This window comes from Somniosus microcephalus, chromosome 5 (assembly GCF_052327205.1).
Source record: "Somniosus microcephalus isolate GS21.2 chromosome 5, FLI_Smic_1.0, whole genome shotgun sequence".
Classification (NCBI taxonomy): domain Eukaryota; kingdom Metazoa; phylum Chordata; class Chondrichthyes; order Squaliformes; family Somniosidae; genus Somniosus; species Somniosus microcephalus.
This window is the reverse complement of record NC_140991.1, coordinates 320663062-320678318: the sequence shown is the minus strand read 5'-3', so window position 1 is coordinate 320678318 and position 15257 is coordinate 320663062. Positions and strand designations below refer to the sequence as shown.

Genomic DNA, 15257 nt, shown 5'->3' with positions numbered 1-15257 from the left:
ATAGTAAGGGGGAAAAAACACTAGTGGGCGTAGTCTATAGGCCTCCGAACAGTTGCAACTCTGTTCGACAGAGTATTAATCAGGAAATAGTTGAAGCTTGTAATAAGGGAACAGCTATAATTATGGGGGATTTTAATTATCATATAAACTGGACAAATCAAATTGGGCAGAGCAGCCTTGAGGATGAGTTCATAGAGTGTATTAGGGATGGGTTTCTTGAGCAGTATGTAACTGAACCGACCAGGGGGCAAGCAACCTTAGATTTGGTCCTGTGTAATGAGACAGGATTAATTAAAAATGTCCTAGTAAAGGATCCCCTTGGAATAAGTGACCATAACATGGTTGAATTCCATATTCAATTCGAGGGTGAGAAGGTTGGATCTCAAACAAGCGTGCTGAGCTTGAATAAAGGAGACTATGAAGGTATGAGAGCAGAATTGATTAGAATGGACTTGGAAAATAGATTAAATGGTAAGACGGTACATGATCAGTGGTGTACATTTAAGGAGTTATTTTACAACTTCCAAAAAAAATATATTCCACTGAGGAAAAAAGGGTGTAAAAGAAAAGATAGCCATCCGTGGCTAAGTAAAGTAATTAAGGATAGTATCCGACTAAAAACAAGGGCATATAAGGTAGCCAAATCTAGTGGGAAGATAGAAGATTGGGAAGTCTTTAAAAGACAGCAAAAAATAACTAAAAGATTGATTAAGAAAGGGAAGATAGATTATGAAAGTAAATTAGCAAAAAATATAAAAACAGACAGCAAAAGTTTCTATAGTTATATAAAAAGAAAAAGGGTGGCTAAAGTAAATGTTGGTCCCTTAGAGGATGAGACCGGGAAATTAATGGTGGGAAACATGGAGATGGCAAAAACGCTGAACAATTATTTTGTATCAGTCTTTACGGTAGAGGACACTAAGAATATCCCAACACTGGACATACAGGGGGCTCTAGGGGGGGAGGAGCTAAACACGATCAAAATCACTAAGGAAGTGGTACTTGGTAAAATAATGGGACTCAAGGTGGATAAATCTCCTGGACCTGATGGCTTGCATCCTAGGGTCTTGAGGGAAGTGGCGGTAGGGATTGTGGATGCATTGGTAATAATCTTCCAAAACTCCCTGGACTCAGCAAAGGTCCCGGCAGATTGGAAAACTGCTAATGTAACACCCTTATTTAAAAAGGGTAGTAGGCAGAAGGCTGGAAACTATAGACCTGTTAGCCTAACATCTGTGGTTGGTAAAATGTTAGAGTCCATTATTAAGGAGACTGTAACGGGACATTTGGATAAACATAATTTAATAGGACAAACTCAGCATGGTTTCATGAAGGGGAAGTCATGTTTGACATATTTGCTTGAGTTCTTTGAGGAAGTAACATATAGGGTGGATAAAGGGGAACCAGTGGACGTAGTGTATTTAGACTTCCAAAAGGCATTTGACAAGGTGCCACACAAAAGATTATTGCTCAAGATAAAAAATCATGGGATTGGGGGTAATATTCTGGCGTGGGTGGAGGATTGGCTCTCTAACAGAAAGCAGAGAGTTGGGATAAATGGTTCGTTCTCAGACTGGCAACCAGTAACTAGTGGTGTTCCGCAGGGGTCAGTGCTGGGTCCCCAACTCTTTACAATCTATATTAACGATTTGGAGGAGGGGACCGAGTGTAACATATCAAAGTTTGCAGATGATACAAAGATGGGACGGAAAGTAGTGAGTGAGGAGGACATAAAAAACCTGCAAAGGGACATAGACAGGCTAAGTAAGTGGGCAGAGATTTGGCAGATGGAATACAATACTGGAAAGTGTGAGGTTATGCACTTTGGCAGGAAGAATCATAGAGCAAGTTATTATCTTAATGGCAAGAAACTGGAAAGTACTGTAGTACAAAGGGATCTGGGGGTCCTGGTACACGAAACTCAAAAAGTTAGTATGCAGGTGCAGCAAGTGATCAAGAAGGCCAATGGAATGTTGGCTTTTATTGCTAGGGGGATAGAATATAAAAATAGGGAGGTATTGCTGCAGTTGTACAAGGTATTGGTGAGACTGCACCTGGAATACTGCATACAGTTTTGTGTCCATACTTAAGAAAATACATACTTGCTCTCGAGTCAGTACAAAGAAGGTTCACTCGGTTAATCCCGGGGATGAGGGGGTGGTCATATGAGGAGAGATTGAGTAGATTGGGACTCTACTCATTGGAGTTCAGAAGAATGAGAGGCGATCTTATTGAAACATATAAGATTGTGAAGGGGCTTGATCGGGTGGATGCGGTGAGGATGTTCCCAATGTTGGGTGAAACTAGAACTAGGGGGCATAATCTTAGAATAAGGGGCTGCTCTTTCAAAACTGAGATGAGGAGAAACTTCTTCACTCAGAGGGTGGTAGGTTTGTGGAATTTGCTGCCCCAGAAAGCTGTGGAAGCTACATCATTAAATAAATTTAAAACAGAAATAGATAGTTTCCTAGAAGTAAAGGGAATTAAGGGTTACGGGGAGCGGGCAGGAAATTGGACATGAGTCTAGGTTTGGAATGTTCATGGCCCTGTGGGTAGTGGAGTGGGCCCAGGGGCCGTGTAGCCTGGTTCTGCGCCTACTTCTTGTGTTCTAATTCTGTGTTAGATTTCAGGAGATGGTTTTATTCCTGTTCCTGGCTGGGGTGGAGATCGCCTTTACAGAAGGTAAGTACTGTAGAAAATATAGGGACAGAGTGATCTCCTGGATGAGTTTCGATCGCCTAGATGGGTCGGAGAGGAATTTCCCAGATTTTTTTCTCCCAAATTGGCCATTGGGTTTTTTAGCTGGTTTTTCGCCTCTCCCGGGAGATCACATGGGTTCGGGTGGATGGAGAGTGATAGAAGATTTGAGGTTAGGATCAGATCAGCCACGATCTTATTGAATGGCGGAGCAGACTCGAGGGGCCGATTGGCCTACTCCTGCTCCTATTTCTTATGTTCTTATGTTAACCCCATTAGCCTCCTCTTTCTGTAACCTTTGCCCTCTACTGCAGAGGCACAGTTGAAAATAATTGACCTCTACAAAGAATGTTCCATGTTTCACTGATATTGGGGAGTCTTGCTGTGCTCTAATGAATTTTCAGGCACCAATAGTTAGAGAGGTACAACTGTGAACTCAATCTTTACTCCACTCTTGGGTAGCTCTCACACATTTCCACCAGTATTTAGTAATGAAAAGTATTGAATGTCGGTATAGTCAAAAACTGTTGTTACAAACCTCTTATTGTAACAACTTTCCCCCCCGTGTTTGAATACAACAACAACAAGTTGCATTTATATAACAAAAATTGACACCGAGCCACAGAAGGAGCTATTAGGAGGGGTGATTAAAGCTTTGTCAAAGAGGTGAGCTTTAACGAGGAGAGAGAGGCGGAGAGGTTTAGGGAGGGAATTCCAGAGCTTAGGGTCGAGATGGCTGAAGGCACAGACCCTAAGATGGTGGGGCAAAGGAAGTGGGGGATGCTCAAGAGGCCAGAATTAGAGATATGAGAGTTCGTGCAGGGTTGTAGGGCTGGAGGAGGTTACAGAGATAGGAAGGGACGAGGTCATGGAGGGATTTGAACACGAGAATTAGAATTTTAAAATTGAAGTGAGCACAGGGCTGATGGGTGAGCAGGACTTGCTGCAAGGTAGGACACGGGCGGCAGAGTTTTGGATGAGAAGTTTATGGGGAGTGAAGATGAGAAACCATCCAGGAGGACATTGGAATAGTCAAGTCTGGAGGTAACAAAACCATGGATGAGGGTATCAGCAGCAGATAAGGTGAGGCGGGGGTGGAGACAGTGATGTTAAGAAGTTAATTTAGACGATCTTTGTGATGGAGAGTGTGGAATGAATTGATAGGTATATCAGAGAGGATATGGGGTCGGGACGTCAGCTCAGGGTCAATTAGGAGGTCAAGGCTGCGAACAGTCTGGTTCAGCCTCAGACCCTGGCCAGGGAAAGGGATGGAGTCGGTGGCTCAGGAATAGTGGCAGCAGACAATGGCTTTGGCTTTCCCAATATTTAATTGGAGGAAATTGCAGCTCATCCAGGACTGGATGTCGGATAAGCAGTCTGACAACAAAGAGGTAGAGTAGAAGTTGAGATAGCACTGGGTGTTACAGCGTCAGTGCTAGCTACCTGATTGGAGGGGTTCAAACATGGAATTCTGGGAAAGATCTGCAAGGATTTGGGAGGCAAGAACACGTTCAAGGACTTTGGAGCGGGAAGGGTAGTTTGCAAGCACAGATGGATCAAGTGTGGGTTTTTTCAGGAGGGGGTGATTACACAGATTTGAAGGGGAGGGGGACAGTACCTTTTGTTTTATTTGTTCTTGGGATGTGGGCGCCGCGGGCAAGGCTGGCATTTATTTCCCATCCCTAATTGCCCTCAAGAAGGTGGTGGTGAGCCGCCTATTTCACAACTGAGTGTCTCGCTAGGCCATTTCAGAGGGCAGTTAATAGTCAACCACATTGCTGTGGGTCTGGAGTCACAGATAGGCCAGACCGGGTAAGGACGGCAGATTTCCTTCCCTAAATGACATTAGTGAACCAGGTGGGTTTTTACGACAATCCAGTAGTTGCCTGAGGAGAGGGAACCATTTACACATCTCAGCTAGCATGGGGGCCAGGAGGGGAAGTCGGGTGGTCAGCAGTTTAGTGGGAATCGGGTTGAGAGAGCAAGAGGTGGGTCTCATGAACAAGCTGAGCTCGGAGAGAGCATGAGGGGAGATGGGAGAGAAACTAGAGAAAGTTCAGAGCTAGGGCGGGGGTGGGGGAGGGGGGGTGGTGGGGCAGGGAAGCTTGGCCCGGTGGGCAAAGAGAAGGGAAGGATTTGGCAGAGCCAGCTGAACAGATGGTCTCAATTTTAGTGATGAAGAATTCCATGAGCTCCTCGCTCTCGCAGGAGGTGAGGGCGGAGGGTGCAGGGGAGAAGAATTCCATGAGCTCCTCGCTCTCGCAGGAGGTGAGGGCGGAGGGTGCAGGGGAGAAGAAGTCCATGAGCTCCTCGCTCTCGCAGGAGGTGAGGGCGGAGGGTGCAGGGGAGAAGAAGTCCATGAGCTCCTCGCTCTCGCAGGAGGTGAGGGCGGAGGGTGCAGGGGAGAAGAAGTCCATGAGCTCCTCGCACTCGCAGGAGGTGAGGGTGGAGGGTGCAGGGGAGAAGAAGGTCTTCAATTTTGATAAGATGAAGCCTTGGTAAGAAAGGTTACGTGATTGGATTCCACGATTTTGTAACAATAGGCTTTTGACCTTATTTGCACCCACACCATTCATTCATCCTTCCAAACTTGTGTTAAAAGTGGTTCTCGAAGAAAAACAATAAATATGTGTTTAAAAGCTCCCTCCGTCACTTTGCTAACAGCACCCTCAGAATCTCTATCACTGTTACTGACACGCGTAACAATAACTGAGTAAATGAAAGGAAACCAGGTGAAAAGTGTCTGTAATGGACTTTGAAGACTTACTTCTGTGAGTGAGTTGGTGAGCTGGGGAATGAGGTAGCGATGACACGCTGCAACCTGCCATTTTGTATGAGGTTTAGCCCACTTTAAATTTACTGGCATCTTCCCATCCTTATTTGGGATACCTTTTAACATAAACCTTTCAGATTCAGATTGTTTTGGCAAAATAATTTTGGTTTTGATCGTAAATGGCGGTTTTCCTCTATCACCGGCGAGAAAATTACCGGAACCAGGCGCTTCCAATCCGAAAAGAGAATCAATTTAAAGTAAAAAGAGGTCCTAGAATGATAGAGCACAAAAAGAGGCCATTTGGCCCATCGAGCCTGGGACGGCTCTTTAGCAAACACAACTGTTTTGACTCACAAGCTCAGAACCCGCCCTGCCAGCACCCTGCCAGCACCCTGCACCCTGCCAGCACCCTGCACCCTGCCAGCACCCTGCACCCTGCCAGCACCCTGCCAGCACCCTGCCAGCACCCTGCCAGCATCCACTCTGCCAGCATCCAGCCAACGCCCTGCCAACACCCTGCCAGCACCCTGCCAACACCCTGCCAACACCCTGCACCCTGCCAATGCCCTGCCAGCACCCTGCCAACACCCTGCCAGCACCCTGCACCCTGCCAACGCCCTGCCAGCACCCTGCCAGCACCCTGCACCCTGCCAACGCCCTGCCAACACCCTGCCAACACCCTGCCAGCACCCTGAAACTCACGCTCAAAGGTCAGGTACATTTAACAGTTGAAGGACATATGTTTGGAGATGTGAGCAGATGCTCTGCTGGCCACCTTCTGCTGACACTGAACCGCTTCTCTTCGCCTTAAGGAGCTGAGTAGGTGCATGTTCGTCATGGAGCAGAGTCTTGCCAGGCTGGAGAGGAGGATCAGTCTGGGCGCCTGGAGCAGAGAGGTAATCTTGGTGTTTGCCTGCACGCAGCTGCTTCGGAATGCTGTGAATGTGTCAAAATAAAATAAGTGTATTGTGAGTTTACACATGAACCTATTCAGAATATGTTTCTTTTGCCCAGGTCCTTCTGATGAGCCAGACTCACTACGTACCTTGTTCCATGGCTTCGTCATACGGCATGCCTGCTGCTCATTGTCACGTTGATGTAGGAATACTGCACACTCTCCCAAAGACATTAATGCATCCAATAAATGTTACAGATCCCCCCACCCCCGCCCCAAATACCCTCCAGAGGCATCGAGCTGTTTTCATGTTTCACCGGTGTATGAATACATTGATAGTTGCCTGCTGCTGATGTCAGCCCTGCCGTTCCATAGCTGCCGCTCCACAGTAGTGGTCACCTTGTCTACTTATTGTCATTGTTGCTCTTGTTTTCAGTGTGGCCAGTCATCTGTCTCCGAAGCCTTGGCTCAGCTGCCAATAGATGTATTCAAGTGGAGAAGATCCATCACATACATTTAAAATATAGATTTCATGCAAAGTGAGTCAAATGCCAATTAATTAGAAGTTGTTTTTTTTTAAAGGAATCACCCATCCCTGTACATAAGATCCAAGAGCCAGAGGCTAAATCCAATCTGGACACAGACAGTGGGGTCACAGGTTCTAGAACTCATGCTGATTTAATGGAAGAGAAACTGAGATCAAAGTTGGTTCAACTGGCAACGAAACTAAGCGACAAGGAGTCATCGTCTGGGGACGAGCTGGAGCCAGAGCCCACCGAGGGCGCGCAGGAAACCTCCTCATGTGATGAAGACCACAAGCACATTCAGGGTGAACTCATGAGAGTAAGTTCACCGTTTACATTTAGGAGAACAGGCGGAAAGGAGCTATTGAAGTTACAGCTGTGAGTGTGAGAGTGTGAGTGTGTGTGAGTGTGTGAGTGTGAGTGAGAGTGAGTGAGTGTGTGTGAGTGTGAGTGAGAGTGAGTGTGTGTGAGTGTGAGTGTGTGAGTGTGTGAGAGTGTGAGTGTGAGTGAGAGTGAGTGAGTGAGAGTGAGTGAGTGTGTGTGAGTGTGAGTGAGTGAGTGTGAGAGTGTGAGAGTGTGAGTGTGAGTGAGTGTGAGAGTGTGAGTGTGAGTGTGAGAGTGTGAGTGAGAGTGTGAGTGAGAGTGAGAGTGAGAGTGAGTGAGAGTGAGAGTGAGTGAGAGTGAGAGTGAGTGAGAGTGAGTGAGAGTGAGAGTGAGTGTGTGAGTGAGAGTGAGTGTGAGTGTGTGAGTGTGAGTGAGTGAGTGAGTGTGAGAGTGTGAGTGAGAGTGAGTGAGAGTGAGTGAGAGTGAGTGAGTGTGTGTGTGAGTGTGAGTGAGTGTGAGAGTGTGAGTGTGAGAGTGTGAGTGAGAGTGAGAGTGAGAGTGAGTGTGTGAGTGAGAGTGAGAGTGAGTGTGTGAGTGTGAGTGAGTGAGTGAGAGTGTGAGTGTGAGTGAGAGTGAGTGAGAGTGAGTGAGAGTGAGTGAGTGTGTGTGTGAGTGTGTGTGAGTGAGAGTGAGTGAGTGTGTGTGAGTGTGTGTGTGTGAGTGAGTGAGTGTGAGAGTGTGAGTGTGTGTGAGTGTGAGTGAGTGAGTGTGAGAGTGTGTGAGTGTGAGTGAGAGAGTGTGAGTGAGTGTAAGTGTGTGAGTGTGTGTGTGAGTGTGTGAGTGTAAGTGAGTGAGTGACCTAGTGAGTGTGTGTGTGTGTGTGAGTGAGTGTTTGTGTGTGTGTGAGTGAGTGTGTGTGTGTGAGTGTGAGTGTGAATGAGAGTGAGTGAGTGTGTGTGTGAGTAAGTGTGTAAGTGTGTGTGTGTTTGTGAATGAGTGTCTGTGTGTGTGTGAGTGTGTGTGTGAGTGTGGGTGTGAGTGTGAGTGTGGGTGTGGGTGTGGGTGAGTGTGAGTGTGGGTGTGGGTGTGGGTGTGGGTGTGAGTGAGTGAGTGTGTGACTGAGTGTGTGAGTGTGAGTGAGTGTGGGTGTGAGTGTGTGTGGGTGTGTGGGTGTGAGTGTGGGTGTGAGTGTGGGTGTGAGTGTGGGTGTGAGTGTGGGTGTGAGGGTGTGAGTGAGTGTGTGACTGTGAGTGTGTGTGTGTGGGTGTGAGTGTGTGTGTGTGAGTGTGGGTGTGAGTGTGTGTGTGTGTGGGTGTGAGTGTGAGTGTGAGTGTGTGGGTGTGGGGGTGAGTGTGGGTGTGAGTGTGTGTGGGTGTGAGTGGGTGTGGGTGTGGGTGTGAGAGTGAGTGTGGGTGTGGGTGTGAGTGTGAGAGTGAGTGTGGGTGTGAGTGTGTGTGAGTGTGAGTGTGGGTGTGAGTGTGTGTGGGTGTGAGTGTGGGTGTGGGTGTGAGTGTGAGTGTGAGTGTGTGAGTGTGTGTGGGTGTGAGTGTGGGTGTGAGTGTGGGTGTGGGTGTGTGAGTGTGGGTGTGTGAGTGTGTGAGTGTGAGTGTGTGAGTGTGTGTGGGTGTGAGTGTGTGGGTGTGAGTGTGAGTGTGTGAGTGTGAGTGTGTGAGTGTGAGTGTGGGTGTGAGTGTGTGGGTGTGAGTGTGAGTGAGTGTGTGAGTGTAAGTGTGTGTGAGTGTGGGTGTGTGTGTGTGAGTGTGAGTGTGTGTGGGTGTGTGAGTGTGAGTGTGTGAGTGGGTGTGGGTGTGTGAGTGTGTGTGTGTGAGTGTGGGTGTGAGTGTGTGGGTGTGCGTGTGAGTGAGTGTGTGGGTGTGTGAGTGTGTAGGTGTGAGTGTGTGTGTGTGAGTGTGAGTGAGTGTGGGTGTGGGTGTGTGAGTGTGTGTGAGTGTGAGTGTGTGTGTGTGTGTGTGGGTGTGTGAGTGTGAGTGTGTGGGTGTGAGTGTGAGTGTGTGTGTGTGAAAGTGAGTGTGTGTGTGTGAGTGTGGGTGTGAGTGTGTGGGTGTGAGTGTGAGTGAGTGTGTGAGTGTGAGTGAGTGTGTGAGTGTGGGTGTGAGTGTGTGTGTGTGTGTGAGTGTGGGTGTGAGTCTGTGAGTGTGAGTGTGGGTGTGAGTGTGTGTGTGTGTGTGTGTGTGTGGGTGTGAGTGTGTGTGAGTGTGAGTGTGAGTGTGTGTGTGGGTGTGAGTGTGTGGGTGTGAGTGTGGGTGTGAGTGTGTGAGTGAGTGAGTGTGAGTGTGTGTGAGTGTGTGTGAGTGTGAGTGTGTGTGAGTGTGTGAGTGTGTGTGTGAGTGTGAGAGTGTGTGAGTGTGGGTGTGAGTGTGTGAGTGTGAGTGTGAGTGTGTGAGTGTGGGTGTGAGTGTGTGAGTGTGAGAGTGTGTGAGTGTGGGTGTGGGTGTGAGTGTGTGAGTGTGTGTGGGTGTGAGCGTGTGAGTGTGAGTGTGTGGGTGTGAGTGTGAGAGTGTGTGAGTGTGTGAGTGTGGGTGTGGGTGTGAGTGTGAGAGTGTGTGAGTGTGGGTGTGAGTGTGAGTGAGTGTGAATGTGAATGTGTGAGTGTGTGAGTGTGAGTGAGAGTGAGTCCGAGTGTGTGTGTGAGTGTGAATGTGAGTGTGTGTGTGAGTGTGTGTGTGAGTGTGTGTGGGTGTGAGTGTGTGTGTGGGTGTGTGTGGGTGTGAGTGTGGGTGTGAGTGTGAGAGTGTGAGTGTGGGTGTGAGTGTGTGTGTGGGTGTGAGTGTGTGTGTGGGTGTGAGTGTGTGGGTGTGAGTGTGAGAGTGTGTGAGTGTGTGAGTGTGGGTGTGAGTGTGAGAGTGTGAGTGTGTGTGTGGGTGTGAGTGTGGGTGTGAGTGTGTGAGTGTGAGTGTGTGGGTGTGAGTGTGAGAGTGTGTGAGTGTGTGAGTGTGGGTGTGGGTGTGAGTGTGAGAGTGTGTGAGTGTGAGTGTGGGTGTGAGTGTGAGTGAGTGTGAATGTGAATGTGTGAGTGTGAGTGTGAGTGAGTGTGTGAGTGTGAGTCCGAGTGTGTGTGTGAGTGAGAATGTGAGTGTGTGAGTGAGTGTGAGTGTGTGTGTGTGTGAGTGTGTGTGAGTGTGAGTGAGTGTGTGTGTGTGTGAGTGTGAGTGTAAGTGTGTGTGAGTGTGAGTGTGTGTGAGTGTGTGAGTGTGAGTGTGTGAGTGTGTGAGTGTGAGTGTGAGTGAGTGTGATGTAGAACTGCTCATCCAACAACATTCCAAAGCAAGTTTGTGCCGTTTCAAAGATATAAGAGTTTAAAATGGTGAGTTCATTTTACTTTGTGGGTCATAGTTGTGAGGAATGGTAGATATCTCATTTTCCACACCAAAATCTAAGGTTTTCTAAAATAGATTTTTGCATGAAGGTGGGCTCTTCGAGCAATAATGCGATGCGTTTCTCAGCACAAAGAGGATAAATGAACTGATTGAAGGATCAGGCTGAAGACCCACTGCGAAGAACGTCTTCAAGCCAACACCATGAAACAGCAACCTATCTTGTTTATTTTTTGATAGATTATGTTATAAAGTTTGTGCTTATTGCTACGTGATGGCCTCTCTTTAGAAAGTTTTTTAATTTGCTTTTATCAGAGTTATTCTCGCGCAAGCTCTAACCCACCTCCCTCTGGACCAGCACAAGAAGCTGCGAGTTTATTACTGCTCCAGGGACTTCCTGTGAAATAATGCCAGGCTTCAGAGGGGCAGGAATCTGTCACCCACCCTCCCACCCACACCGAAATGTGCATCCTGGCAGGGCAACAGAGGAGCCACTCTATCTGAAAGTAGCTCATGATTTATCAGTTTTTTTTATATTAGTTTATGGGCTGTGGGCGTCGCTGGCAAGGCCGGCATTTATTGCCCATCCCTAGTTGCCCTTGAGAAGGTGGTGGTGAGCCGCCTTCTTGAACCGCTGTAGTCCATGTGGCGAGGGTGCTCCCACAGTGCTGTTAGGGAGGGAGTTCCAGGATTTTGATCCAGCGACGATGAAGGATCAACGATATACTTCTAAGTCAGGATGGTGTGTGACTTGGAGGGGAACTTAGAGGTGGTGGTGTTCCCATGCGCCTGCTGCCCTTGTCCTTCTAGGTGGAAGAGTTTGCGGGTTTGGGAGGTGCTGCCGAAGAAGCCTTGGCGAGTTGCTGCAGTGCATCTTGTAGATGGTACACACTGCAGCCACGGTACGCTGGTGGTGGAGGGAGTGAATGTTTAAGGTGGTGGATGGGGTGCCAATCAAGCAGGCTGCTTTGTCCTGGATGGTGTCGAGCTTCTTGACTGTTGTTGGAGCTGCACTCATCCAGGCAAGTGGAGAGTATTCCAGCACACTCCTGACTTGTGCCTTGTAGATGGTGGAAAGACTTTGGGGAGTCAGGAGGTGAGACACTCGCCGCAGAATACCCAGCCTCTGACCTGCTCTTGTTGCCACAGTATTTATGTGGCTGGTCCAGTTAAGTTTCTGGTCAATGGTGACCCCCAGGATGTTGATGGTGGGGGATTCGGCGATGGTAATGCCATTGAATGTCAAGGGGCGGTGGCTAGACTCTCTCTTGTTGGAGATAGTCATTGCCTGGCACTTGTGTGGTGTGAATGTTACCTGCCACTTATCAGCCCAAGCCTGAATGTCGTCCAGGTCTTGTTGCATGCGGGCATGGACTGCTTCATTATCTGAGGAGTTGCGAATGGCACTGAACACTGTGCAGTCATCAGTAAACATCCCCATTTCTGACCTTATGATGGAGGGAAGGTCATTGATGAAGCAGCTGAAGATGGTTGGGCCTAGGACACTGCCCTGAGGAACTCCTGCAGCGATGTCCTGGGGCTGTGATGATTGACCTCCAACCACCACAACCATCATCCTTTGTGCTAGGTATGACTCCAGCCAGTGGAGAGTTTTCCCCCCGATTCCCATTGACTTCAGTTTTACTAGGGCTCAATGATGCCACACTCGGTCAAATGCTGCCTTGATGTCCAGGGCAATCACTCTCACCTCACCTCTGGAATTCAGCTCCTTTGTCCATGTTTGGACCAAGGCTGTAATGAGGTCTGGAGCCGAGTGGTCCTGGCGGAACCCAAACTGGGCATCAGTGAGCAGGTTATTGGTGAGTAAGTGCTGCTTGATAGCATTGTCGATGACACCTTCCATCACTTTGCTGATGATTGAGGGTAGACTGATGGGGCGGTAATTGGCTGGATTGGATTTGCCTGCTTTTTGTGGACAGGACATACCTGGGCAGTTTTCCACATTGTCGGATAGATGCCAGTGTTATAGTTTTACTGGAACAGCTTGGCTAGAGGTGCAGCTAGTTCTGGAGCACAAGCCTTCAGCACGATAGCCGGGATGTTGTCGGGGTCCATAGCCTTTGCTGTATCCAGTGCGCTCAGCTGTTTATTGATATCACGTGGAGTGAATCGAATTGGCTGAAGACTGGCTTCTGTGATGGTGGGGACCTCAGGAGGAGGTTGATATGGATCATCCACTCGGCACTTCTGGCTGAAGATGGTTGCAAACGCTTTAGCCTTGCCTTTCGCACTCACGTGCTGGGCTCCTCCATCATTGAGGATGGGGATATTCATGGAGCCTCCTCCTCCCGTTAGTTGTTTAATGGTCCACCACCATTCACGACTGGATGTGGCAGGACTGCAGAGCTTTGATCTGATCCGTTGATTGTGGGATCGCTTAGCTCTGTCTATAGCATGCTGCTTCTGCTTTTTAGCCTGCATGTAGTCCTGTGTTGCAGCTTCCCCAGGTTGGCACCTCATTTTTAGGTATGCCTGGTGCTGCTCCTGGCATGCTCTTCTACACTCCTTATTGAACCAGGGTTGGTCCCCTGGCTTGGTGGTAATGGTAGAGTGAGGGATATGCCCGGCCATGAGGTTACAGATTGTGGTGGAATAAAATTCTGCGGCTGCTGATGACCAGTTTGGAGCTGTTAGACCTGTCCTGAAAATATCCCATTTAGCACGGTGGTAGTGCCACACAATACGATGGAGGGTGTCCTCAGTGTGAAGATGGGACTTCGTCTCCACAATGACTGTGCGGTGGTCACTGCTACCAATGCTGTCATGGACAGATGCATCAGCGACAGGTAGATTGGTGAGGACGAGGTCAAGTAGGTTTTTCCCTCGTGTTGGTTCTCTCACCACCTGTCGCAGGCCCAGACTGGCAGTTATGTCCTTCAGGACTCGGCCAGCTCGGTCAGTAGTGGTGCTACCGAGCCACTCTTGGTGATGGACATTGAAGTCCCCCACCCAGAGTACATTCTGTGCTCTTGCTACTCTCGGTGCTTCTTCCAAGTGGTGTTCAACATGGAGGAGCACTGATTCATCAGCTGAGGGAGGGCGGTAGGTGGTAATCAGCAGGAGGTTTCCTTGCCCATGCTTGACCTGAAACCATGAGACTTCATGGGGTCCGCAGTCAATGTTGAGGACTCCCAGGGCCACTCCTTCCCGACTGTATACCACTGTGCCACCACCCCTGGTGGGTCTGTCCTGCCGGTGGGACAGGACATACCCAGGGATGGTGATGGAGGAGTTTGGGACATTGGCTGAAAGGTGTGATTCTGTGAGTATGACTATGTCAGGCTGTTGCTTGACTAGTCTGTGGGACAGCTCTCCCAATTTTGGCACAAGTCCCCAGATGTTGGACTTTGGGGGAAGACTTTGCAGGGTCGACTGGGCTGGGTGAGCCGTTGTTGTGTCAGTAGCTGGTGCCGAGGTCGATGCCGAGTGGTCCATCCGGTTTTATTCTTATTGTTTCTCATAGCGTCTTTTTACAACTGAGCAACTTGCTCGGCCATTCCAGAGGGCAGTTAAGAGTCAACCACATTGCTGTGGGTCTGGAGTCACATATAGGCCAGACCGGGTAAGGACGGCAGATTTCCTTCCCCAAAGGACATTAGTGAACCCCTCCCTACCTCTGTAATGGGTCGCGTGAGCCAAAACCAACATTAGAGGGAAGATTGACGACATTGCCTTTAAAGTGAGAACCTCACTCAGAGGGGCCACAGGATGAATCTCTCCATTTATTGACGTGGGGGGAAACGTCCGTCTTCGCTGCACGGAAGGTGATCTGGCGGAACGACCGCCTGTTGTAGAACCCACCTGATTTTCATTCCAACGGCCGGTTGATCGACTCCGCCAGATTACCGCCCAGGCGGTGAAGACGGAAATCCGCCCCGCAGTGATTTTTGATCGCCAGCTGCGAACGGCGGAGAGTTCAGTCTCGCACATAATTCTTCGGTTGCGGTCCAGCCGTATTTTTGGAACAGCAAAGCGTGGCAATTCTAATCAGTGAATTTCGTGCCTGAACACCTGACACTGAAAATAAATGGGTCAACGCCAGTGTAAAACTAGGATCGTGCAGCACGAACACCTTCAGCATCAGTGCATGGATTGTCGATCAGAATTTCTACACGAAATTTTGAGTTCATGCTTTATCCATCTGTCTGTTCGGAAAGTGCACAAAATAATGCTTCATCTGGATACAGTTCATAAAGTTAAATAACAACTTTTAGGCAAACACGTTATTAATTTAGCAGAGAATTGATCATCCAGGTACTCGTCAGCACGAGTTGAGACTAGGCATTCAGGTGCAGAGCGCTCAGCAATAGCAGAGATGAGTCATATTGTCTGCGTCTCTTATTCTAATGTCTGCATAAAAGCTACACAAAGAACCTCTTCAAGTACCTCTCTTGTGTCAATTAGCGACATGAGTGAGTTGCGGTGTTCAGAGGGGTGACAGGTTGGCGTTGCGTAACATTGATTTTTTTTTTAACAAGCTCTCAGGCCACCAGCTTCTGTTTTGATCTGCAGACAGAGATCCATGACTCCTGAAAGAAACATTTTCAGAACTGCCTGCTTCTGAAGTAGTTGTTTCAGGCTGGAGAGCCTGCGCTTCACTCATTACCGCTGATTGGTGTGTCAGTTCTGTCTCAAGGGCCAATCTTCTGCCCTGTTTTCTGTTGGAAACACTTGGTTGTTGGAAGGAA

At 48.7% G+C, this 15257-nt stretch overlaps 1 protein-coding gene across 3 annotated transcripts in view; it reads left to right on the top strand.

Annotated features, from left to right (window-relative positions):
* LOC147117917 (rab effector MyRIP-like) overlaps window positions 1-15257 on the top strand; it is a 604936-nt gene that overhangs the window by 550389 nt on the left and 39290 nt on the right. For 2 of the 3 annotated variants that reach the window (XM_085989323.1, XM_085989322.1), the window contains 2 exons: window positions 6283-6366; window positions 6948-7208. In XM_085989323.1, the coding sequence (XP_085845449.1) occupies window positions 6283-6366; window positions 6948-7208 (345 nt within the window). The remainder of the gene's footprint in view (window positions 1-6282; window positions 6367-6947; window positions 7209-15257) is intronic. The other variant, XM_085989324.1, reaches the window with a different exon arrangement.